The 26922-nt window shown below is 45.7% G+C and overlaps 1 protein-coding gene across 1 annotated transcript; it reads right to left on the reverse strand.

The window, feature by feature from the left end:
• Positions 1-19746: 19746 nt before the first annotated feature.
• LOC119651433 (SAYSvFN domain-containing protein 1) lies at positions 19747-20526 on the reverse strand. Its single transcript, XM_038055032.1, has 2 exons — positions 20285-20526; positions 19747-20227 (listed from the first exon to the last, which is right to left on the reverse strand). The coding sequence occupies exons 1-2, from the start codon at positions 20426-20428 to the stop codon at positions 19847-19849; spliced, it is 525 nt and encodes a 174-aa protein (XP_037910960.1). The 5' UTR covers positions 20429-20526; the 3' UTR covers positions 19747-19846.
• Positions 20527-26922: the final 6396 nt, after the last annotated feature.

Below are 26922 nucleotides of genomic sequence, written 5' to 3' on the forward strand. Positions count from 1 at the left end.
AAACAACACCAACAGCTCTACTACCAGACGGGACCACTTCCAATCAAGTTACTGATTGAATACCGCCACCTCTCAGCGGGCACGCGCAGAGACTTATCACGAACTCCATCGGGCAGAGAAGCGACTTCACAGACAGAGAAAGGAAGCCTAGGAGAACCAACAAGTCTGTGAACTAGAAAAGTACAGGCGCGGAAGTTTAACCAACAACTTAGCAGGATGAAGCCCTACACTTCTCGATCCTCATCCTGCCGAGACAAAGATGGAAATCTGATTTCCGACAGAAAGGACATATTGAAGCGATGGGTTGAGCATTTTGAGGAACTGCTCAACAACCAAAACATCGGCGAGTTGGAGGTCGCGCCAACTGGAGACGACGGACAAATGCTGCCACCACCAAGCATAGAAGAAACAGTCCGTGCAATTCATTGGCTTAAAAGCCATAAGTCGCCAGGAACCGACGGAATTACATCCAAAGTGGTTAAATATGGAAGCGACCAATTCCACCAAGTGGTTCATCAACTGATGTGGGACATGGAGTCAATGCCTGACAACTGGCAACGAGACATTATCTGTCCGTTACATAAAAAGGGTGATATCACACAGTGCAGCAATTATAGAGGTATCACGTTGCTGAGTACCATCTATAAGATATTCTCCGCTATCTTGGTAGGTCGTATTGCCCCATACATCCAGAACATCACTGGCCCATACCAAAGAGGCTTCACTCCAGACAAATCAGGAATAGATCAGATTTTTTCTCTGCGACAAACGATGGAAATACTGTTGGAATATGGCCGTCAATAGCACTCTCTCATCTTCTCATCGACTTTATGCTGCCCATGACAGCATAGACCATGAGAGAGAGAAGACTCACTAGGCTGACCCTCACCACTGTGCGAGGCCAGATATAAGCAGCAGGATCACTCTCAAGACCATTCGACATCAACAACGGTCTACGACAAGGGGATGCCCTATCATGCGTCCTCTTTAACCTGGCCCTATCGAAAGTGATTCGCGATGTGGATGTAAATGCAAGTGGAATCTTTCTCTTTAAGTCCACTCAACTACTGGCCTACGCTGACGATATTGACATTATGCAAAGAACTATCCGACATTTACAATCTACCTTCATCCAGATCGAGCAGACGGCTATTGGTGCGGGTTTTGGGCTGCACATTAATGAAAGCAAGATGAAGCACATGGTGGTAACATCAGCGCCAAAAAGCAAAGAACGAACAATATCGAACCGCACTAGTTAAATGAAAACAATAAAGATAGGAGACTACAACTTTGAGACCGCTGAAAATTTCTCCTATCTAGGGTCGAAAATTACAACCGATAACAACTATGACAATGAAATCCGAGCACGGTTCTTGACTGCCAACCGAGCCTATTTTTGGATACAAAAATTGTTTCGCTCGAAACGTCTCACCATAGGTTCAAAGCTTTTTTAAATAAATATCTGAAATTTAGCTGTTTCGATCCGTCCGTAAAATGTTCACCGAGTCCGACCAATCTTTCACATCTTCGTGAAGTTATCTAAAAGAATACGAGATGTTTACAAAATAGAAATAAAAAAGAAAATGCGTCCCGAAATGACAACCTCTAAATAAAATCTCGCAATTTCGTTCTACTTCATTCACTTCCAAGTGTGAATTCTCGCGGTCAATATCCACCTTCTCGTTTTGTCGGCACAAAGAGCAGCACAACTGTCAAGTTACACACACTTCTAGTAAGTCCTGCTGATCTTTCTGCCCAACAGCTCTCTTTCGATCAGCCGGTCCCGCTAAACCTGGCGTTGAACTTCTAGAGTACATGTTGTCAGCAGCACACGCAGTAGCGTTGACAGATGCGGCAGATCATTCCCCTCAATCACGGTCAATTCACCCGAATGCATAATTGCACAATAGAATACATTATTTGATCAAATTAATCCCGAAAAGGCGAATTAAAACCCGCTCCCATTGCGAAGCCGCAGCCACTACAAGGGTTCAAAAGCTAGTCAAATTGGGGAGAAGAATTCGGGAAAAGGGAATAGAATAGTATCACTAATTCAAGGACGAACAGTGGCAGGCCTTCCCTTTTGTCAACCAAAAAAGCATCCTACTATCCTCATCACCTCTCTTTTTAGATTATAACATTTTCCTGGCTCCCATTACACCAAGTTAATACTTCTTCCATTTCTTAGTTAGTTTAGTTTAGTGGGAGGAGCCGCAGTTCCAAACACTCAGACCTCAGACCTCAGCGATGTTTGAATGCCCTGGTACCCACATCAGGAATTTTTCGTTCAGTCGCAACACCTGCACCAACTGACTTGATATGTCCTTACTGTTTAGTGCTGACAATTCTGCCCGACTGGCGGAACAGATTCGAATCGTGCAACCCCTACATTTTATCCGCAAACATTCTTCCGTTGCCAATAAAATTGCATATATTTCCGCCTGGAATATGGAACGTTATTTTTCCAAGAGGTCGAGCCAATTCCATAACCGCATTTACTGAGAACACCCCTGCGCCCGATCCATTTTTCATGACTGACTCGTCGATGAAGATTATTAAGTCAACTTTCCCAAAAGACTGGTGGCCATCTATCGACCATTCTTCTCTTTTGGAGATTACGACGGAGTATGTCTTTTGGAAGATGAATCTGGAAACCATATGACGAGCGGGCATCCAAGCTACCTAATTTTTACCAAGAAATTTCCAAATGGACGCATGATCGTGTGGCCGCCTTTCCACACACCAGTAGTATCTAACCGATATGCGTCGTTAGCTGCTTTCCTTTTCACCTACGAAATGGATTGGGGCTAATTTAAAATATCTTCGAGTGCCGCAGTCGGCCTATAACCAAGCCTGCTGCTGTTAGTAAAATTCAGTCTCGGCCACCAGACAAAATGGGTTTTATTATGGAAATAGACATCCAATGTATCCATTTTGATGAAAGTCCCCAGGTCCTACCTATCGCATTCCTACAGCACCAGGGCAATCTGGAGGATTTCTGACATTGTTCCAGGATATGGTGCTTCCATGTTAACTTGGAGTCGAAATCATCATTAATAAAGAACTCCAGACATCCCGGTTTTGCGCCGAGGTCCACCAATTCGATATCTCTAAAAGCTGTCTGGCGTCCTGACCTACGCCATCGCTCCATCTCAGGCAGGGTCTGCTTCATCTTCTATTTCTACCATAGATATTACCCTTATAGACTTTCCGGGTGGGATCATCCTCATCCATACGGATTAAGTGACCCGCCCACCGTAACCTATTGAGCCGGATTTTATCCACAACCGGACGGTCATGGTATCGCTCATAGATTTCGTCATTGTGTAGGCTACGGAATCGTCCATCCTCATGTAGGGGGCCAAAAATTCTTCGGAGGATTCTTCTCTCGAACGCGGCCAAGAGTTCGCAATTTTTCTTGCTAAGAACCCAAGTTTCCGATGAATACACGAGGACTGGCAAGATCATAGTCTTGTACAGTAAGAGCTTTGACCCTATGGTGAGACGTTTCGAGCGGAACAGTCTTTGTAAACTGAAATAGGCTCTGTTGGCTGACAACAACCGTGCGCGGATTTCATCATCGTAGTTGTTATCGGTTGTGATTTTCGACCCTAGATAGGAGAAATTGTCAACGGTCTCAAAGTTGTATTCTCCTATCCTTATTCTTGTTCGTGTTTGTGTTTGACCAGTGCGGTTTGATGTTGTTGGTTGATTCGTCTTCGGTGCTGACGTTCCCACCATATATTTTGTCTTGCCTTCATTGATGTGCAGCCCAAGATCTCGCGCCGCCTGCTCGATCTGGATGAAGGCAGTTTGTACGTCTCGGGTGGTTCTTCCTATGATGTCGATATCGTCAGCATAGGCCAGTAGTTGGGTGGACTTGAAGAGGATCGTACCTCTTGCATTTACCTCAGCATCACGGATCACTTTCTCGAGGGCCAGGTTAAAGAGGACGCATGATAGCGCATCCCCTTGTCGTAGACCGTTGTTGATGTCGAATGGTCTTGAGAGTGATCCTGCTGCTTCTATCTGGCCTCGCACATTGGTCAGGGTCAGTCTAGTCAGTCTTATTAATTTCGTCGGGATACCGAATTCTCCCATGGCCGTGTACAGTTTTACCCTGGCTATGCTATCATAGGCGGCTTTAAAGTCGATGAACAGATGGTGCAACTGTTGTCCATATTCCAACAGTTTTTCCATCGCTTGCCGCAGAGAGAAAATCTGATCTATTGCTGATTTCCCTGGAGTGAAGCCTCTTTGGTATGGGCCAATGATGTTCTGTGCGTATGGGGCTATCTGGCCTAGTAAGATAGTGGAGAATATCTTATAGATGGTACTCAGCAACGTGATACCTCTATAATTGCTGCACTGTGTGATATCTCCCTTTTTATGTATGAGACAGATAATGCCTCGTTGCCAATCGTCAGGCATTGATTCGCTGTCCCATACCTTGAGCACAAGTTGATGAACCACTTGGTGTAACTGGTCGCCTCCGTATTTAACCAATTCGGCTGTAATTCCATCGGCTCCTGGCGACTTATGATTTTTTAGCTGATGAATTGCACGGACTGTTTCTCCTAAACTTCGTGGTGGCAGTATTTGTCCGTCGTCTTCAGTTGGCGGGACCTCCAACTCGCCGATGTTCTGGTTGTTCAGTAGCTCATCGAAGTACTCAACCCATCGCTCTAATATGCCCATTCTGTCGGAAATCAGATTTCCCTCTTTGTCTCGGCAGGATGAGCATCGAGGTGTATAAGGTTTCATCCTGCTGACTTGTTGGTAAAACTTGCGCGCCTGGTGCGGTAGCTCCCTGTACTTTTCTAGTTCACAGACTTGTTGGTTCTCCCAGGCTTCCTTTTTCCGTCTGTGAAGTCGCTTCTCCACTCGACGGAGTTCGTGATAAGTCTCTGCGCGTGCCCGCGTTCTTTGAAAATGCAACATTACTCGGTATGCGGCATTCTTCCGTTCCGTTGCTAGCTTACATTCATCGTCAAACCAGCCGTTCCGTCTTCTTTTGCGGCTGGGGCCAAGCATGTTTGTGGCCGTATCCATGATAACGTTCTTCAGGTGATTGTGAAGATCATTTGTTGATGATTCATCTCCAGGTCCTCTGTTGACTGCGGTTATTGCAGCATCCATTTGGGTAGCGTATAGCTGCCCCATCTGACGTTCCTAGTGAACATAACTAGTCCAGTCTTCTTCACGTTCACGGTGAGTCCATTGCGAAGGCACCAGCTGTGGATTACATGCAGAGTTGCATTCAAGCGGTCACATACTGTGTCCGCAAACTTGCCAGTAATTATTACGGCTAAGTCGTCGGCAAATGCTTGCGCGAAGACTTTTTTGTCCTCCAGGGGCCACAGCTGGGTATCCATCACCAAGAGCCATAACAGTGGAGAAAAAACCCCTCCCTGTAGGACATCCTGCTTCAATCGACTTCTGGCCGACCGGCGATTGTACGTTGAAGAAAGTGGGTTCATTACCCAAATTAAGGATCTACAAATCGGTTCCTACTAGATATTCCAGTAGTCTCGATCCTCTTCCATTGATGTTGGAACTTCCCCAATATATGTGGTGAGCGTTGACATCACATCCTGCTATTACCCCTATGCCTCTACTTTTGGCATATTGGATAGCTCTGATGAATGTTCCACTGGGAACATCTTCTGGGAAATATGCAGAGCACCGTAGTATCTCTTTATCTCCCTGATGACTTTTTATGGTTAGTTTAGCCGATGTGGTATCGCCATCACATAGGTCATTAACCAAATTAGCCTGGAAGTCTTTTGAGACTACCATGCAGTAGCGGCATACAACAGGTCAGCATGCTGGAAGTTTAGGCCCCTGACAGCGTTGTTCTACCCCACCAACAACCCACGGTTCTTGTATGAGGTATATATTGAGCTATTGATCCAACGACTGATAAGTGCAGCCGCCGCTTTACAATGCTGCAAATTTATTTGGGAAATGTGGCACCTCATCTACGTTTCAGATGAAGATGCCGAGGGTTGCACGTCCTCTTCAATGGTTTTAGGAGCCGATACTTGTAACGTGACGGTCCCTAACACGTAGTAGGGCCAACAGCCCGATTTTTCCCGAACCTTCTTAGCATCGGCTCTCTCCCCTGTTTTGCTGCCTAGCAACATCCAGGTGGAAGTGTTGAGGTTATTCTGCACACCAAGTAGTTCCAGAACCCCAGCACCATTCCGCTCTTCTTCTAGAAGCCAGAGGAAGCACTTTTTTAACGATGGAAGCTTAGAGACCCTTTTCAGGGTTAGTCGCGCACCCTACCACACATCGTTGAGGGAAGACTAGTACTGCCTGAGCCACTCGCTCGCGATTCCAAAGGTGACAAAAAATCAGAAAATTAATTGAAAAACTTTAATCCCCGATATTTTTTATTTTTTTAAAATTGGGGAAGAGAAGGAAATGCTTTTGAAATCTCTTTTATTATTCAGAATTCGGGAAAAGGGAGTAGAATATAATTACCAATTTAAGGATAAACAGTGACACGCCTTAACTGGCTTCAAGGAGACGTTAAAAAATGCACCCGAGGTGCGCTATATGCTCAGACTCTGAAGAGGAGGTGACCAGAACATCATCCATGTAAACGAAACAAAACTGTAGGTTTCGTAGAACAGAGTGGATTGCACAGTCCAAAAGTCATTCTGGTGAACTCGAAGAGTCCGAAAGGTGTACATGTTGTCGTTTTCGAAATGTCTTCAGGAGCTACAGGGATTAGGTGGTAGGCCTTGACAGCTGTCTGAGCGTCTGCATATACCCTGCTTGAGGAGCTCTTCAAACTCTTTCTGCGCAACGGCGAACTTCTATGGTGGTGGTGGACGCACCTTAGAGAAGGTAGGAGAGCCCATGGTGTTGATTTGGTTCTGTACTGGCTGCGGCCAAGTATGTTTGTGGCCGTATTTATGATAACGCTCTTCAGGTGGTTGTGAAGGTCATTTGTTAATGCTTCATCTCCAGGATCTCTGCTCACTGCGATTATTGCGGCATCCATTTCCCTTTTATAGGTGTTACGGAGGGCTGTGTTGTGGATGGCTTCAGTATTCACTCGCACCTGATTGTCAGAGGGAATTGTAGGTGGTGTTGTAATTCAAGCCCACAGCACTATGCCAAGTAGATAGTGATCCCAGTACTTCCAACAACCGTTTCGTGCGATACTGCTAACTGAATAATCCACAGTCCGTTATCATTGATATCCTCATGAAAGCTATGGGAGCTAACGCCTGAATACGGGCTCCGTCCCTACTTCGCTGTTGAAATCTCCAAGCATGGTTGGGACAGGCTTATACTCTACTCTTCTCCAGGAAACCGGTCCCCGTCCGACGCATCTCCTGTAACGCTGTTAAATTAGCCCTATATTGGGACAGGGTATCGGCTAGCTGCTTAGCAGCTTCATCTCTGTACAGGGAGCGCACGTTCTATGAGAAAATGCACAAATCGTTATTCCCTTGTCGTTGCCGGTTTCGTCGTTGTAAAATCCATCCTGTCCAAGGCTCCTTCCGTGGCTTCGTAACATCGGCGCGGGAGACTCGCCTTCATCCTTCTCCGTCTGCAGCTTTTCGTTAAGAAAGAGACCCCAGTGGTCACCACGTGATAGTAGAGCTGTTGGTGTTAGTTCAGCAGGCGTTTCCCAGGTTTTATGCTCTATCGTGGGTATAAATCCTCGTTCCGTCCTGGGACCTATACTACCCTTTGACCACCTGGGGACAGTACAATGCGCCTAATAAAAGGCCTGAGTATTCAGAGTTAATCCCCTTCCCCCAACTAACTTAACCCAACATTTGGCGCTCGGAGCAACGTGTGGCTATTAAGTGTGATGGTTCATACCTTTTACATTGACCGGATCAATTGACACCCTCTTGATGCTTTCGCAAATTATTCATACTTGAGCAAGATCGTAGAGAAACAATCTAGTAAGTGCAAGTGGCTTTATGATATATTATCAAGATAGGTCTAATTTTTTTAAACTCTTTCGGGCTCTGGACAAAGATAAATATCTATTTAAAATTGGCATAACCAAAAAATGCCTGGATTAATTGAGCCCTCAAAAAACCTGAAAACAAAATCTCAAATTGATTTAAGTAGACAATTATTATCAATTAAACTCAATGCCTGAATGGATCATTCTTCAAGCTAAAATTAGGTTAATTAACCTGAAATACTGTGCTGAGTTTGCGAGGTGGATTTCTCTTCATTTGTTGAACATATCGACGTTATCAATCATAGACTTAATGAGAAGATAATTAGAGACTTGTGCCTATCTAATTCGCGTAATTAACTTCTAATTAGCCGGGAGTTCACTCAAAATTACATTTTTTACTTTAGAATGAGATATCATTCCCTGTGAGTGAGCTCCTTCTGCTCTTACCGCCTTCCATTTTCAAGGCTTCAATGTAAAGGCCAATAACTTTCTTAAATTTAAGGAAGGTCAATCATTATTTTACCGCCCCTCAACCTAGTGGCATACCACTCAATGGTCCTCCAAAATTTACTCCTGTTACTTTCAGGAAATTTACGTTAGAGTGAATCTGGATTATGCCATTAATGATGCAGTTTAAAGTTGGATATGCACATTGTAGCCTAGTCAAACAGCTACTTACAAAATTCAACTACAAGAGCGCAACACAATGGATGCTTACATAATTCAATTTTCGGGTAATCCACTTCATAAGAGTATTAGACCGAATATAAAATATGCAAGAGTATTGAATCTGCCCTGGAAAAAAATTTCGAGCCAACCTAAAATTTCCAGTAAAATCTAAATAATAGACCCAACCAGACCCGATGACGCGTCGAAAACCCAATAGCCAACTGGAGTGTGTTTTCCTAATAAACTTATTTATGAAGCTGCTCAGCATAGTCAGCCGAAAACAACATCGTTTACCCTTGTATTTGCTACCCCACTGGTTGTCTAGAAGCATCATCCAGCCATTAGCATTGTTAGGTACACATCGAGGTATCCAGTTATCCAAATCCAGCTGCATGTTCCAAAGCAACAATTGTACTCCATCTCCTGAAAATCATTTCATTTCACGGCATTTGTTATTCATTCTACCCAATTCAGGTCGCATTGTTGTTTTCAAAATTCATAAGGACATTAATGCATTGTGACTATTCAAGCAACTAATTAGCCCCGGAAAGTCGTTTTGAAAATCATAAATGTTGCACAGAAAACATGAGAGACAGGATTGGATAATGAGTTTGCCACGGGGAATAATTTCAATAGCAAGGATATGACTTTAAAATGTCAGAGCAATCATACATGTAAGTTCGCCGACGTGAACAGCTGTCATGTGTATTCAGTGCAATGTGACATTCAATTTTAATAAGTAGTTGACGATTTGGTCCAAACTAGACACAACTTATAATGACAATCGACAGAAGGACGAAGAGGGAAACTTCATCCCACAACCTAAAAATTTGGCGAAACCTACGTACCATGAAGGTCCACCAGCAAATACTGAAGGTCCACCGAATTGTTATGTCGACATGCGCCTCCTTGCCTCTTTGCTGGCCAGGCACGGGAAATAGGGGGGGAGGTCCTTTGAAGACTTCAGTCGCTCACGTGACATTTAATAGAACTTCACGTTCCTTCCCGTGGGTCTGCACCGGAACCTGAAAATCAAACACCGTTGAGATGTCACACGTACCTAACGGAAATAAATAGGCAAACTAAAGCTGGACATAAAACTATATACCAAAATAACGACTCGACCGCATGCGTGTAACCATAAGGCTTCGGACCCGAATGCCGCGATCGGGAAGGAAGATCACTGATATATCATATCCTCAATCAATGCTTCTCCTACCTCAAAAACCCATGTGGCGTGGCCATTGAGGATCGGCCCTGGCTTGGCTAGATCATAATATTGAAGGATGTCGCTTCTATTAAGCGAATTTCGCTGGTTAAAGAAGTAGTGGTCGCAGCTTCCTAACGGGACCGGAATTTCATCCTCCTTTTTCTGGATTAATTTGCTCAAATTATGCATTCTATAGTGTGCAATTACCTTACCGCCGTATATTGCACATTCTTAAATGCATTCTGGCTGATTGATCGTGACAGAAGGGAATGAGATGCCGCATGCGAATGTTGCTGGCAACATCGGGATCTGTTCGTGGATGACAGCTGATTAATGGCCGGTGAATTGTGAACTTCGAAGCGTGGGATGACAGAGCTAGTGGCTCGAAAATATAGTGATAACAGGGAATTCGTAGTGAATTAAGCATATTTTTCAAATAAATTGAAATTGTGTCCCAAAAATATACTACTATATTAAATCAGTATTTTAAAAAAAAAACTCGAATGAATTTTGGACAGAAAATGGTGAATACTGGCATTTCAAAATGTCGCCGTTTTTACTATAATCGTTTATCGTGAAATTCGTCCAATCGCTTACGTTTAGAGTAGATTCTCTGTCTCCCGAATTTCCGATTCATATATTTGTTTGTTACTAGGTGGATGCCAGTGGGTTCAGGGTGTTACTCCACTAGCAACTAAGCCCAGGAAAGACCTGATCGTAACATAGCAAATAACAATTTAATTCCGGCGCTCTAAATCCGGAGAAATCATGAAGTCTTGATAGCAAAACTTCATTAAATCGTGAGTACCTTAAGTTGTTTCCGAATTCGTGTTAGCAGAAAAAGTGCCTGCTATTTTGACGTAAAGTGCGGTTCGTCATCCGGGCTTTCTGTGGGTGCCAAGAGCATAGCAAAGTAGCATTGGCACAGCCACGTTAATTTTTGTATAATGACAAGTAAAGGATCGAAGCACTCAAAGGACCCCCCCCCCCTGCACAGAGGCGTGCAAGAATCTGTCAACCGAGTTCTTTAATGGAGTTTCAGTAGTTTCGAGCAGACGTTCACGGCCCACTTAGCCAATTTCTTTTCATTTTGGGATAGCTCTTCCCTCTAGGTCATCTTGGCCACTCAGGATGGTCATTTGATTATCCTAAATCTCCCAAGTTTCATTACAAAGAGAAGGAGGCGAGGAGGGAGACCTCAAATCAATCAAGTGAAATAGAGCCACAGAAACCTTTCCCTTCTTTCAGAACTCTCAAGAAATTCTAAAGCTTTCCCGTATTTCTAATTCGCACCCAAGCGATTTTGATTGTTGATGCAATTTTAAAATAATATCTAACCTGATGCTCTCGCACACCATTGCAGATAAAAGCACTGGCCTTTATCGTCCTTCTGGCGGTTCAACAATGTCGAAGTCTTGGTATTGTTGCTGGCGCTAATGGTTACGATTCCACCGTTACCAGGGTGAGCGTCTATGATTTTCGCCAATCCCACCATCCCCACCTCTCTCTAAGGCCCAGCATGCCTACCTTAAAGACAAATCCACAGAAACCGCTCTACACAAGGTAATTGGCACGTTTGAGCGGTCACTGCAGACAAGCAGTATACCCTAGCTACCCGTCTTGGATATAGAGGGAGCATTCAACAACGTTAGTACCAACGCCATCAAGGAAGTCTTGACCAATATTGGATTGCATGGGTTTCTTACGCATTGGGTTATATCCACGCTAAGTACCAGAATAATCCAGTCGGATCTGGGAGACAACCATTTGACCAGAGCCGTGAACAGAGGCACATCCCAGGGTGACATCATATTTCCGGTGCCTGGTTAATAGTGATGGACAAAATTTTACGAATATTGGGCAGCAGTGAGATGAAAGTAGTGGCGTATGCCGGCGGCATGGTGATATTAGCACCAAGGACGTTTCCATCCATTATGAGCGACATCATGGAAGGAGGAACCCAACTAAAAGGGAACGGATGCTATTTACCACCAAGGCAAGAGTACCTGAATTCCACCTACCACGGCTGAATGAACAAAGATTGGTTTTTTCCTCCAATGTAAAGTATCTGGGTGTAATCCTGGATCCAAAACTAGATTGGAGATTGAACATAGAGCTGAGGGTTAGAAGGCCTGTATAGCCTTCTATGCCTGCAAGAGAATCTTTGCAAAGAAATGGGGTATCCAGCCGAGGATGGTTCTCTGTGTGTTTACCGCTGTGGTGCGTCCAATCCTGATGTTCGACTCTATCGTATGGTGGCAGGCTTTGAGCAAAACGTGTAATGGAACGAAGCTTAACAGGATTCAAAGAGCCGCGTGTGCAGGTACTACTGGGGCTCTGCAATCCCGCCCAGCAGATGCTCTCAATGTACACCTACATCTCCTCCCTCTAGATCTCCATATTAAATACGTTGTTGCGCCGAGTGCCGTCAGACTACGTGAGTTCGGATGCTGGCCAACGAAGTCCTGTGAAAGTCCATTCAGTAGCATCCTAAACGCAGTACCTCGGGAAATCTGGGCATTTCCCACGGACAATTCCACACGCAAGTTGAACTTCTCGAGAAACTTTGCTGTGGACTTGCTAACTATGGCAGAGTGGAAGACCGGCGGCATGTTGCAAGGTTATGACGCAGTATTCTTCACCGATAGACCAAAGATGGAGTCGGTGCAGGGATTTTCTCGAATACACACAGTGTATCCGAGTCATATGGTCTCCCAGATTTCGTCAGTGTATTCCAAGCGGAAGTACTTGCGATATTGGAAGTCTGTCGATGGCTGGAGCATGATTCGAACCCTAAGCGTAACATAGCCATTCTGACCGACAGTTTCCATTAAGGCCTTGTACTCAGTGACGACACCTTCCAAGCTGGTGGGGCAGTACAAAAATACGCTTGACAGTCTGGGTGGCACGCACCCTGCTCTGGGCATAGGAACGTAGAAGGGAATGAGCGGGCTAACGGAATGGCCAGGCGGAGTTCTGCTCTTGGCAGTCCCTCGGCGGGTACAGTTGGTATCTCGCTGGCGACTGTCAAGGGTAGAATCTACCCGCACTCCTTAGCAGCCACGGGCCTTTGATGACGAAGGCTTCCCAGCTATGCCAAGTCAAGGTGGATTTGGCCCGCTTATAATATAGTCCGATCACGAGAGCTCCTATGTCAAACGCGTGCAAATGCATTTAATATTACGGCGGCCCATAGAGGTTAAGCTCGGCACGCCCAACAATTCGCATTGCCAAAGCTGTGGAGAAAGGGGGAAACCCTCAGGCACTTCCTCTGCGATTTCCCAGCCCTAGCTAGAGTCAGGCTACGGGCACTGGGTAAACCATTCGTTGGAGACCTCAGAGAGATTTCTAGCTACTGGATGGGAAAACTGCTAAGGGTTGGCTCAGAAGATCTCAGCCGGCTGGACTCTGCCCCCTTGCTCTCATAACAGCAGTCACGGTCTTAGAAGTTTGTGGCATCAAAGCGGCGCACCACAGCGCTACCTACCCTACCATCACCAACGAAAGGCAAATCCAATAGAGATAAGGGATTCTGATTTCTCAACAAATTGCTCAGAAAATTGTTAGCCACAATCACAGCCAAAATCAAGTGTTAGTAATTCAGTTCGTGATTCACAACATGAAACAAAATAAAAACAGATGAATGGTCGTTTCCGAAATGTCCGGAAATTTATTTATTAATCAAGAAAATATATAAATTAAGGTTTTTTGGAAACTCAAAAATGAGAGAGTTTTGTAAATAGATTTGAAAATAAAAATTATCATTTTAAAGTTAATATTTTAAAGTGGCGGTCAAAGGGTCCCAGGGCGAATTGTGGATTGAACATAAAACCTGGGAAACGCCGACTGAACCAACACCAACAGCTCTACTACCAAACCCTATCTCCACTTTCACGTGGTGATCGGTGGGAGTTTTTCTAAATGAAAAACTGCAGACCGAGAAACATGTAGGCGAGTCTTCCGCACCTAAAAACAGGACAAATTGTAATAACTGGTCCTCCAGGTTTGGGATTGGGTAGGGCTGATAAACATACACGGAAAACCCAAGTTAGGAAGAAACGGAAGGAGCCTCGGACAAAATGCTGCTCCACGGCTGGCCGATACCCTGTCCCAATATAAGCTTGAGTAATAGCGTTGCAGGAAATATGCTGGACAGGGACCGGTTTCCTGGAGAGAAGCCACTACACCATATATTATTACGCCATCCAGTAAACCACGTGCTCGGAGTAGGTTTCCTAGTTAGCCAAAAAAAGAAACCTGCTGTTATCGGTTTTGAAAACACAAGCGAAAGGCTATGCACTCTGGTTTTGTGAGGCAAATTTAGAAATATAAGCCTCATTAGGGGCGTGAACGGCCTACAGAGGGGACTGCAGAGCCGAAGAAGGATACCTTCTACGAGGCGGTTGAGCGGGCCCACGAAGTCTGTCCCAAGTATGATATCAACATTTTTTGTTGAGGATGCTGGGAGTCCTGAGTCCGCACAAAAGAAGTCGGAACGGCTGGTTCAACAGTGAATGTAAGCTAGCAACGTAACATATCACACAGTGCAGCAATTACAGAGGTATCACGTTGCTGAGTGCCACCTATAAGATATTCTCTATTATCTTGCTAGGTCGGTTTGCCCCATACGCCCAAAAGATCATTGGCCCATACCAAAGAGGCTTCACTCCAGGCAAATCAGTAGCAGATCAAATTATCTCTCTGCGGCAAGCGATGGAAAAACTGTTGGAATATGGTCATCATTTAATGCCGCCTATGATAGCATAGCCAGGGTAAAAGTGTACACGGCCATGAATGAATTCGGTATACCAACAAAATTGATAATACTGACTAGGCTGACCCTGACCAATGTGCGGGACCAGAAAAAAGCAGCAGGATCACCCTCGCGAGCATTCAACATCAGTAGCGGTGTAAGACAGGGGGATCCCTATCACACGTCCTCTTTAATCTGGCCCTGGAAAACAGTGATCCGTGATACTAAGGGAAATGCAAGAAGCACCATTCTCTTTAAATCCACCGAACTGATAATGATCTTGTAGTCCTGATGTATTTCTCGGAAACTTGGGTTCTTAGCAAGAAAAATTGCGAACTCTTGGCGGCGTTCCACAGAAGAATCATTCCGTGGTTTTTCGGCAGGGGATATGTTTTGTGGAAGTATGTCGTCAGGAAAGTTGTGAGAGCGTGCTGAAAGCAATTCGTCACAGTCTATGATATCGATAGAAACTTTTTGGTTCGGTGAAATTTGAAGCTTGAATAGTCTGGTTTTAAGGAATTGGCTTATGAGTCGCTAGTTGGTGTTCCTGAAATTCGGGGCTGTTAGGAGCGAACGGCTCGATCAGGATGGTGGATATCAAGGATGGTGGCATCGTTATCACTGATGTCAAATACGGTTTTAAGGAAAGGGCAGGATTGGAATTGAGATTTCAGCTGCTGCTGCTTATCAGTAGGTGGTCCGAATTCGGACAAGGGGAAGGCCGGAGCACCAGGAGCGTGAGGAGGAATACAGGGATCTGCGAAGCAACCTTAAGAAGGCCATTCGGAGAAGCAAGCGGGAATGCTACCAGAAGCTCTGCATGGAGGCTAATACGAATCCGTGGGGTACAGTCTACCAAGTTGTAATTAAGAAGATCCGCGGGCGAAAATCACCTCAAGTGACATGCCCACGGCTCTTGTTGCAAATAATTACAACTCTTTTCCCGCAGCAGGAGCAGGACGAAAGAGAACCCCAACTGGCAGCTCAGCAGGACGTCTTCTCGATCCCTGATGTTACCGAAGAGGAACTTTGGGAAATCTGCAGACGTATTGGGGACAGCAAGGCTCCGGGATTGGACGGAATTCCGAACAGGGCTCTGAAGGTGGCGGTCAAGGCCAGACCAAGGTGGTTCGCAAGCAAATTCGAATCATGCATGGCGGAAGGAGTGTTTCCCGCCCAGTGGAAGAGGCAGAAGCTGGTCTTGCTACCGAAGCCCCGAAAACCACCCGGCGTGCCCTCTTCATATCGCCCTATTTGTCTCTTAGACACCATGGGGAAGATATTGGAGAGGGTGATATATTATACAACAGGCTGCTCCCGTTCATCGAGCTTGCGGGTGGCCTTTCAGAGCGGCAATATGGGTTTCGGCGAGCCCGTTCTACGGTCGATGCAGTAGCAAAGGTCGTGGAATCGGCTCGAAATGCAATGGCCATGGGCAAATGCTGTGCTCTGGTGACGCTGGACGTCAAAAATGCTTTTAACTCAGCCAACTGGGGCTGGATTAGGGGCGCTTTGACCAAACTGGGTGCTCCTAGCTACTTGGCTCGGCTCATTGAGAGTTACTTTTCGGACAGACTTCTCTGGTACGAGACGGACGACGGGCCGAAGGAGTACATTGTGACAGCAGGTGTGCCTCAAGGTTCTGTATTGGGACCGCTGCTGTGGAACATAATGTACGACGGAGTGCTTGGCCTTCGCGTGCCGGAGGAGACAACGCTGATTGGTTTTGCGGACGACTTGGCGGTAGTTGCAATTGCAAAGCATCTCGAGGACGTGGAGCTTCATACAAATGAAGCCATTCATACCATCAAGTCATGGTTACGAATGGCCAGCTGGACCTGGCGGACGAAAAGACGGAGGCGGTCCTCATTACCAACCGTAGGAAGAACAACACGGTTACCATCCAGGTTGGTAATCGTGAGGTCGTCTCAAAATCGATTGTTAAATACCTGGGGGTGATGATCGATGCCAAGCTGAGTTTCAAGATACACTTGGATTATGCGCGAGAGAAGGCAGCAAATGCCAGCTCATCCCTTGCAAGGATGATGCCTAACGTGGGAGTGCCGAAGTATAGTCGCAGGTTACTCATCGCGGGAGTGGTGAGGTCGATCCTGCTATACGCGGCCCCTGTCTGGGCGGGAGCGTTGAACCACGCTGTCAACCGGAGGAAGATATGTTCGGCATACCGACCAATTGCGCTAAGGGTGTGCAGCGCATTTAGGACGGCGTCGACGGAGGCAGTGTGTGTTATCGCAGGAATGATCCCTATAGATCTGCGATGCTACACCCGAGGACCCGGAGCACGTTATGTTCCATTGTCCCAGATTTCTGCAGCAGAAAAGGAGGTTGAACAGCATCTTAGGGGCGGACATCGAGCCCTCGAATCTGGTGGAAGAGATGCTGAAGTCGGAGGAAAACTGGATGGCGGTAAATGAGGCAGTAGCCGTAGTGCAGACAAAACTCCAGGAGTTGGATCGAGCTCGGCAGGCGGCGCGACGGAGACGTGACATGGACGAGCTGGTATAGCGAACCAGAGCGCGCGCGAAGTAATACTTCACGGTGGTCCCGCGGGGAGGGGCGGAAGAGTGGGGGTGGTTTTAGTGGGTGCGAATCCCACACACTGCTGCAACCTGGGGCAGCAGCGTCTTTCTAAGATTTCCACCTCCATCCATAAAAAAAAAAAAAAAAAGTAGGTGGTCGAAGCATGAGTGATTGTTCCTTTCATTATAGATAGGAAGTGCCGGACTAAAATAGGAAATATTACGATCAGTGTGACAGGTAGGAGTATGTACAGGAGTATGATGTAGGAGTCCAACCAGAGGATGCATCTGACGTTTAAATCAACCCCAAAAATCAGGGACCACGATTTGCTAGCTAGGCGCGGTTGGTCCGCGCAAAAGGAATTGATACTAGATTAGATATTCAAATCAAAAATTTGGTTGAGACAGTTAAGGGAAGCAACGTATATGATGCCGGAGATGGTTTCCATTAAGCTAAAAGTCACCTCGACGAATTTAAAGGCATTGGTGAGAAGACACAGTTGTGTTACGAGAAATTTGTCGGAGATCAATATTGCGATGTCTCCGGCGAAGTCGGAGTTGATTTGGTTAGGATGGTCTCTGTCTGAGCAGAAAAGTAGGCTTGTATCGATAGTACAACCAAGTTTTACACAGTTCGAGCTTGTGCCTGCGAGCCCGACTGACTATAGAGTTAATGTTCAATTCAATTCTCTAATATTCATGCTTGGATCCCATAAGGTCATTGCGTTATGCAAATATCATTGAAATCAGGTGCGGTCTCAGCCTTTGCCCCGTTCACCGGCGGAGTCAGCTCGTCCTGATCGTTTTCGCCATTTGATTCTATCAAATGCCTGATCTGGATGCAATCGCGAGGTTCCCATCCCATCCAGCGTATCAAACCACCGTTGTTTGGGCCGGCCTTTTGGTCGTTTACCATCGGCTTCGATGTCCACACCAATCTTGGCGGGTGAATCCTCGTTAGTGTGAACGATTGGTGCAACCCAAAATCGATCGAGGATATCCTCATTTAGGATGTCATCAAAACGTGTCACGCCTCTGTCCAACGCAACATCTTCGTCTCCATTACTGCAAGACGCCGGTCATTGTGCTTTATAGTCGGCCGACACTCAAAACCATAGAGGGCGACAGGACAATATTGCGGTATATACGTATATGATATATGATACGTCGATCACAAAGAAGGCAAGTTGTGGAACGCCACTTCATCCAGGTTGCGTTAATGCGTGAAGCAATTTCATAACGCAGTTCTCCATTGGCTGATAGCGTTGACCCGAGGCATTTAAATCGCTCAGTTCTGGACAGATCACTGCCGCTGACAGTGATTGTGAATGTTTTATGGGGATCCGTCGTCAAAAATTCAGTTTTGTTTAGATTCAATCTGAGACCGTGTTGCATACGGCAATCATTCCATTTTTGGGTAAGTTGCTCGAGATCATTTTTGCTATCAGACTCTAGAAAAACATCATCTACATAAAGCAGTGTATAGAGCGTTGGATGTCCCGTTTGACAGTGTTCATAGCAACAACATAGAGAAGTGGTGAGAAGGCGCTTCCCTGACGAACACCGACAGAGATACAAAGCGATTTTGATACACTCGCCACACTTCGAACTTTACTTTTCGAATCGCGGTAGAGCAACTGACGAGTTCTTCTGGCACTAAGTGTTGTCGTAAAGCATACCAGATGAGTTCGTATGGGACACGGTCAAACGCTTCCGCTAGACCCAGAAATGTAATATAAAGAGGGCGATGCTTCTGACAACTTTTCACCATGAGTAACCGCGCAGCGTGTATTACGTCAGTAGTTGCACAGTTTTTGACAAATCCGACTTTATTCACGGTTATTTCAACGATTTCCCGAATACGGTTGTCAAGAATGCGTTCAAAAATCTTCATGGTATGGGAAAGTAACGGGATCGGACGGTAATTTGAACATTCTGCTGGACTACCTTTCATTTTCCATATTGGAACAGTGGTACTTTCTTGCCAGTGAGATGGTGTTCTTCCTTCCTGAGTAACCCGATTAAAGAATTCTCACAGCCACATTGTTGGGTCCCAGCTCTTCACTTCCACAACTGAGAAGCGATTTCGTCAAATCCTGTGGCTTTGCCCGATTTCATTTATTTTATTGCTTCCTCGACTTAAGTTGCGCTGACAGGTGGAAGTGGATGATAAACAAATTCTTCAATTGAAATCTGCTCGAAATATTCTCGTCCTATCCGTCACGGGTCGACGGTCGGTAAGCAAAGTACCGTTCTTGTCATTAACGCAACAGAAGTGTTCAATATCCTGTTTGTGTTCGTGTTGGCTTTTGGCCCATCTCTCTCGCCATCCCAAGCGTCCAGTTTATCGGAAAGATTTTTTGTAATCACTCGGATGGCAGCGATCGCTTGCTTCCCGGTCGGCATTCTTATAAATTTTCGAATTAGCGGGAGTTTTATCTTCGAGAAACTTGTGGTAGAGGCGACTGACTTTCATGCTTCTATTTGGAAGCGAACTGGATTCCAATGTTGCCATTTCGTCGAAAAGAAATGCGGGAAAGAAACAATTCTCGCGGCGAAAAACGTTCAGAGTCATGAAATAGAAACATTCAGTCGTTCGTGTATATATGTATTTTATATATAAAATTTCTGTATAATTTCCACCCAAAAATAATAAATTTTTAAAAACAATAATAAAATATCGCTCCCTTAATAATTCTGGAATAATCGTTAAATAAAACAAACAATCGACATCATCGAACGCTCGCTGATCCGTAACGGATTTCCCTCTCGAATTGCTCCGCTTTCAAGGTTCCATCAATACTTTCACAGCCTTCGTTGAAAACGCTATACGGGCTCATCTCATTCTTCCGCCTGGGCCTGGTCCGAGTGTTGAAGTAAATTCCAAACAAAGCGGAGAAAAGCAAGAAGACCATTCCAAATTTGAGTTCAATAGCTATCGCATAACATGTCGCCCAGAACAGGAAGTACAACACCCACATCCCGTACTTGAGCCATTTGTTCTGCGGAGTTTTTTCCTCCTCCTCTTCTGAGAGTGGCTCCTCTTCTAAGTCATCAGAGTAAGTGTCCGAAGCAGCATAGCTCACCGGTTCCGGTTTCGCAGGGAGGTCTGGCTAAACAATAGAAATAATTATTTGAATGTCCACCCAAAATATGGGTTGGGAATGTACCACAGGCTCTACAACACACGAATCCTTGTCATCTTTGGGCTTTCCACCAGCGAATGGTATCATCGCAATGACTTTGTTCTTGAAACTAATTAAAGCTTCTTTTTGGCGTTTTCGGCGACGATACGCAGCTAATTTTTCTTCCATTTAGAACTTCTCTCAGAATAAATAGAACCCGAAGAGCTGACGTGAAGGAAAATCGGAGACGTCAGTATTTGCTGTCATCTCTATGCAAAACAAAAGCCAGAATTTCTTTTCCAGCACGGGCGACAGCGGATAGTATTGGTACTTTACGCTCTGCAGTGGCTTCCAAAATAATCATTTGTGTCTTCACTAGACGCACACCCACCCTTCGGTTCATTTGTTCCGAAAGGCCTTTTCCCTAGACACCAACCAATGTGCCAAATAATTGGAAAAATAGCGGCTTGGGTGGAAACTAACATTAACCTCACGCAGGGCATTTATTTTTTTGTGAGCTTGATGAAAGTAATATGAATAATATTATAATTATCAGACAGTAACCGCATTAGAAATGAACCGTATGTAATAGATTTATTTCCTCTATTGCCATATCCATTGAAAACCTAATTTTGAAATGCTCATTTATCCGCAGAGATCATTATCATCAACGGCGCAACAACCGGTATCCGGTCTAGGCCTGCCTTAATAAGGAACTCCAGACATCCCGGTTTTGCGCCGAGGTCTACCAATTCGATATCCCTAAAAGCTGTCCTGACCTACGCCATCGCTCCATCTTAGGCAGGGTCTGCCTCGTCTTCTTTTTCTACCATAGATATTGCCCTTATAGACTTTCCGGGTGGGATCATCCTCATCCATACGGATTAAGTGACCCACCCACCGTAACCTATTGAGCCGGATTTTATCCACAACCGGACGGTCATGGTATCGCTCATAGATTTCGTCATTGTGTAGGCTACGGAATCGTCCATCCTCATGTAGGGGGCCAAAAATTCTTCGGAGGATTCTTCTCTCGAACGCGGCCAAGAGTTCGCAATTTTTCTTGCTAAGAACCCAAGTTTCCGAGGAATACATGAGGACTGGCAAGATCATAGCCTTGTACAGTAAGAGCTTTGACCCTATGGTGAGACGTTTCGAGCGGAACAGTCTTTGTAAGCTGAAATAGGCTCTGTTGGCTGACAACAACCGTGCGCGGATTTCATCATCGTAGTTGTTATCGGTTGTGATTTTCGACCCTAGATAGGAGAAATTGTCAACGGTCTCAAAGTTGTATTCTCCTATCCTTATTCTTGTTCGTGTTTGTGTTTGACCAGTGCGGTTTGATGTTGTTGGTTGATTCGTCTTCGGTGCTGACGTTGCCACCATATATTTTGTCTTGCCTTCATTGATGTGCAGCCCAAGATCTCGCGCCGCCTGCTCGATCTGGATGAAGGCAGTTTGTACGTCTCGGGTGGTTCTTCCCATGATGTCGATATCGTCAGCATAGGCCAGTAGTTGGGTGGACTTGAAGAGGATCGTACCTCTTGCATTTACCTCAGCATCATGGATCACTTTCTCAAGGGCCAGGTTAAAGAGGACGCATGATAGCGCATCCCCTTGTCGTAGACCGTTGTTGATGTCGAATGGTCTTGAGAGTGATCCTGCTGCTTTTATCTGGCCTCGCACATTGGTCAGGGTCAGCCTAGTCAGTCTTATTAATTTCGTCGGGATACCGAATTCTCCCATGGCCGTGTACAGTTTTACCCTGGCTATGCTATCATAGGCGGCTTTAAAGTCGATGAACAGATGGTGCAACTGTTGTCCATATTCCAACAGTTTTTCCATCGCTTGCCGCAGAGAGAAAATCTGATCTATTGCTGATTTGCCTGGAGTGAAGCCTCTTTGGTATGGGCCAATGATGTTCTGTGCGTATGGGGCTATCTGGCCTAGTAAGATAGTGGAGAATATCTTATAGATGGTACTCAGCAACGTGATACCTCTATAATTGCTGCACTGTGTGATATCTCCCTTTTTATGTATGAGACAGATAATGCCTCGTTGCCAATCGTCAGGCATTGATTCGCTGTCCCATACCTTGAGCACAAGTTGATGAACCACTTGGTGTAACTGGTCGCCTCCATATTTAACAAATTCGGCTGTAATTCCATCGGCTCCTGGCGACTTATGATTTTTTAGCCGATGAATTGCACGGACTGTTTCTCCTAAACTTGGTGGTGGCAGTATTTGTCCGTCGTCTTCAGTTGCCGGGACCTCCAACTCGCCGATGTTCTGGTTGTTCAGTAGCTCATCAAAGTACTCAACCCATCGCTCTAATATGCCCATTCTGTCGGAAATCAGATTTCCCTCTTTGTTTCGGCAGGATGAGCATCGAGGTGTATAAGGCTTCATCCTGCTGACTTGTTGGTAAAACTTCCGCGCCTGGTGCGGTTGCTCCCTGTACTTTTCTAGTTCACAGGCTTGTTGGTTCTCCCAGGCTTCCTTTTTCCGTCTGTGAAGTCGCTTCTCCGCTCGACCGAGTTCGTGATAAGTCTCTGCGCGTGCCCGCGTTCTTTAAGAATGCAACATTACTCGGTATGCAGCATTCTTCCGTTCCGTTGCTAGCTTACATTCATCGTCAAACCAGCCGTTCTGACTCCTTTTGCGGCTGGGACCAAGTATGTTTGTGGCCGTATCCATGATAACGTTCTTCAGGTGATTGTGAAGATCATTTGTTGATGCTTCATCTCCAGGATCTCGGTTGACTGCGGTTATTGCAGCATCCATTTCCCTCTTATAGGTGTCGCGGAGGGTTGTGTTGTGGATGGCTTCAGTGTTCACTCTCACCTGATTGTCAGAGGGGATTCTAGGTGGTATTGTTATTCGGGCTCGGAGCACCATGCCAACGAGATAGTGATCCGAGTCTATATTGGCCCTCCTATATGTTCTGACATTCATCAAGGCTGAGAGGTGGCGGCGTTCGATCAACACGTGGTCAATTTGGTTGAAAGTGGTCCCGTCTGGAGAGGCCCACGTATGTTTGTGGACCGCTTTCCGCGCAAACCAGGTACTTCCAACAACCATTTCGTGTGACCTTGCTAATTGAATAGTCCGCAGTCCGTTACCATTTGTTTTTTCGTGTAAGCTATGGGAGCCAACGTATCGCCTGAATACGGGCTCCTTCCCTAATTGGCTGTTAAAATCCCCAAGTATGAGTTTAATATCATATGTGGGACAGGCTTCGAGGGTTCGTTCTACTGCCTCGTAGAAGGTATCCTTCTCCGACTCTGCAGTCTCCTCTGTGGGGGCGTGAACGTTTATGAGGCTTATATTTCTAAACTTGCCTCGCAAGCGCAGAGTGCATAGCCGTTCGCTTATGTTTTCAAAGCCGATAACAGCAGGTTTCATTTTTTGGCTGACTAAGAAACCTACTCCGAGCACATGGTTTACTGGATGACCGCTATAATATATGGTGTAGTGGTATCCGCAGAGATACAGTGTGTTAAAAAAGTATTCGCCTGCTTACCTTTTCCGCGAGTAACTTAGGATTTTCATATCTAAATAAAAAAGTTCATTGCCCACAATGTTTGGCTTTATGGTCCATGTTGCGAATCGAAAAAGTGCAAGTCACCAACTTCATTTGCGCTCGTGCAACCAGGAATCCCCCTCCATGTTTAACTAGAGGAATTCGATTTTTTCGCCAATTTGACAGTTTCGCTTCCTCCATATTTTTATTTTACCGTGCAATTAAACATAGAATTTGCTTTCATCTGCGAAGACGACTTTGTCCCAAAAGTTCAGGGGGTGATCCTTTTTGCGAGCTCAAACCGCTTTTTCTTGTTAATTTTGCTGATGTATGATTCCATGTGAGCTGTACGCCCGGCATATCACCCTCACGAAGAACATTCCGTACAGTTTCAACCGATACGTTTTTCCCTATCTCTTTCTTCTTCATCATCATCAACGGCACAAGAACCGGTATCCGGTCTAGGCCTGCCTTAATAAGGAACTCCAGACATCCCGGTTTTGTGCCGAGGTCCAACAATAGCGTCCTGACCACGCCATCGTTCCATCTCAGGCAAGGTGTGCCTCGCCTTCTTTTTCTACCGTATATATTGGCCTTATAGACTTTCCGGGCTGGATCATCCTCATCCATACGGATTAAGTGACCCGCCCACCGTAACCTGTTGAGCCGGATTTTATCCACAACCAGACCGTCGTGGTATCGCTCATAGATTTCGTTGTTATCTAGGCTACGGAATCGTCCATCTTCACGTAGGGGGCCAAAAATTCTTCGGAGGAGAACTGCCCTTGTAGGCAATTAAAAGAGCAGCCCATAAAACGCCTGTCAGATGGTTAAACTTAACCGCTTACTGACAAAGTCAACGCTAGGTGAACATGGACAAGCCAACTGCTGCGTGAAATGAAGCAGATGGGTGGTTACGAACTCGGCACCGAGCTCCTACAGTCGTTGTGGCTTCTGGAGAGTACGCAGGCCATCCTGGCGTGTCCGGATTCGGGGTCTTTGGATACGTTAGCGTCATCACGGACAAAATCCGTGAGATCTACGTGCAACCCATGGTTGGTGCGGTGTCGCACGACAACTGGCTTAGCTACAGCAGATGGTAGCAGCATTTACAGCCACTGCCTCCGAGTTAGCGTTCGGGGAGTAGGATTAGATCAAGGTCTAGATCCGCCTCCCGAAATAGGCGATCGGTTAGTAAGTCGTCGGGACTTTCGGCAAGTACTGAGGCATGTATTTACCATCGTAGGTTCACTGAAAAAAAACTAAAAAATGCACCAGGCCCTGCAATTTCTCACCAAACAAATCAAACTTACAGCGTGTTCTGGTAACTGCTACCCGAAATGCAACACCACGTCGCCTTACAATTTACGACCCCTTAAGCCGGCCCAACTACCAGGTCGATGCAGGCGCTGAAATCTCGGTTCTTCACGTATCTCGACATAACAATTTAATACCACAAACATTGAAACTCGCGGAAGCAAAGTCTTCGTCCCTCCGCAGATTTGAGTTTAGGACTTCGATGAAGATTTTCTTGGCGCTTCATAATCGTGGACATCAGTATACCCATCCTAAGCGCGAATTTCCTGTGCCACTATGGTTTGCTAGTGGATATTTATAATAGCTCCTTCATTGACCCCAAAGAATGTTATCCTGCTCGTCTAGCACTTTTCCCACCTTTTTTGAAGACGTTGCCGACTCACGTATTCACACACTTCTTCAAAAATTCCGCAGCATAACTACCGAGCGTAGTCTCTCTGAGCCCGCTAAGGATGCTATTCAGCACCACATCAACACTACTGGCTCCTCATTTTTCTCTAAGGTGCGTCCATTACCACCGCAGAAGCTCGGAATTGCACGGAAAGAATTCTAAGAACTTCTTCTTCAGACAGTTGTTGGTCTTCGCGACTTCACATGGTCCCTTGGGGGGACTACAGACATCTAAATGCTCAGACGGCTCCAGACCGATATCCTATGCCAGTCATTCACGATTTTACGCGTTCTATCGAAAACTATGGTATTCTTTGAATTCACTAGGATGACATTTGCACTGTCCAACGAAAAATTTCATCCACTCTGTGTTGCGAAACCTCAACTTCTGTTTCGTATATTTGGATGATGTTCTGGTCGCGTCTTCCTCTCAGTCCGAGCATTTAGAACACCTCGAGTGCCTCCTTGAGGCCGGTCTAGTACTCAATGTTGAAAAGTGAAAATTCCTACAATTGCAGGTGAGAGTCCTCAGCCACCTGATTACCTCTGAATGCATCCAACCGGACCTAGTGAAGGCGCAAACGATTTCGAGCTCCTCGCTTCCAAAAACCGTTAAGGATCTCTGAAGGTTAGGAATTTAGAAAAAGAGGGATGAACAGAATTTATAAGGCCAGCTGCTCAGAATGTGAAAGGTATATATTGATCAGACTAGAAGGGTGGTGACCACAAGATTCGAGACTCCCGCCTGATTGTGTGGTTTCCAGAGGCTCTCCAGGCGTTTGGGACGACCAAGCAACAGCTGGTAGATGCTACACTAGGTAGGTGTTGCTCTTCACCAAAAAGTGAATCAAATTTGGCAACCGTTGAGATTCATTTCCAAATTGCTCCTCTCGCTCAACGGAACTACAGTACCTACGATCGTGAGTTATTAGCCACGTACCTCGCAATTAAATATTTACGGTATTCCTTTGAAGGCAGAACGTTTACATTATTCGCAGACCATAAGCCACTCACTTCTGCTTTGAAACAAAAGCCCGACAAAGCGTCTCCTCGCCAATTTGAGCTTTGTCAGCCAGTTCAGTTCCGACATTCAACACGTATGCGGAAAAGATAACGTGGTTGCTGACACTTTGTCACGTGTTGCAGAGGTCAAGATCCCCGCTACCGTCGATTTTCCAGCATTCGCTGAGGCGCAGAAGGGCTTGAGAACCAACTCCAAAATGTACATTCATTGTGGCCTGCATGACGAGGCCACAATGAGGCGACAGTTCAAGACAGTAATGCCATTATCAATACACAGATCGATGGCATCAATCGAAACATGTGACACGTGATTGTCCATGATCAACAGTAGAGGATTGTCTTTCAAGGCCGAAGTTAACTTGATGAAATGCTTCAGGAAAACAACAAAATCCGCTACTGTCATCCAGCCGCTTTCATTTGCATATCTAAC

This window comes from Hermetia illucens, chromosome 3, assembly GCF_905115235.1.
Source record: "Hermetia illucens chromosome 3, iHerIll2.2.curated.20191125, whole genome shotgun sequence".
NCBI classification, from domain to species: domain Eukaryota; kingdom Metazoa; phylum Arthropoda; class Insecta; order Diptera; family Stratiomyidae; genus Hermetia; species Hermetia illucens.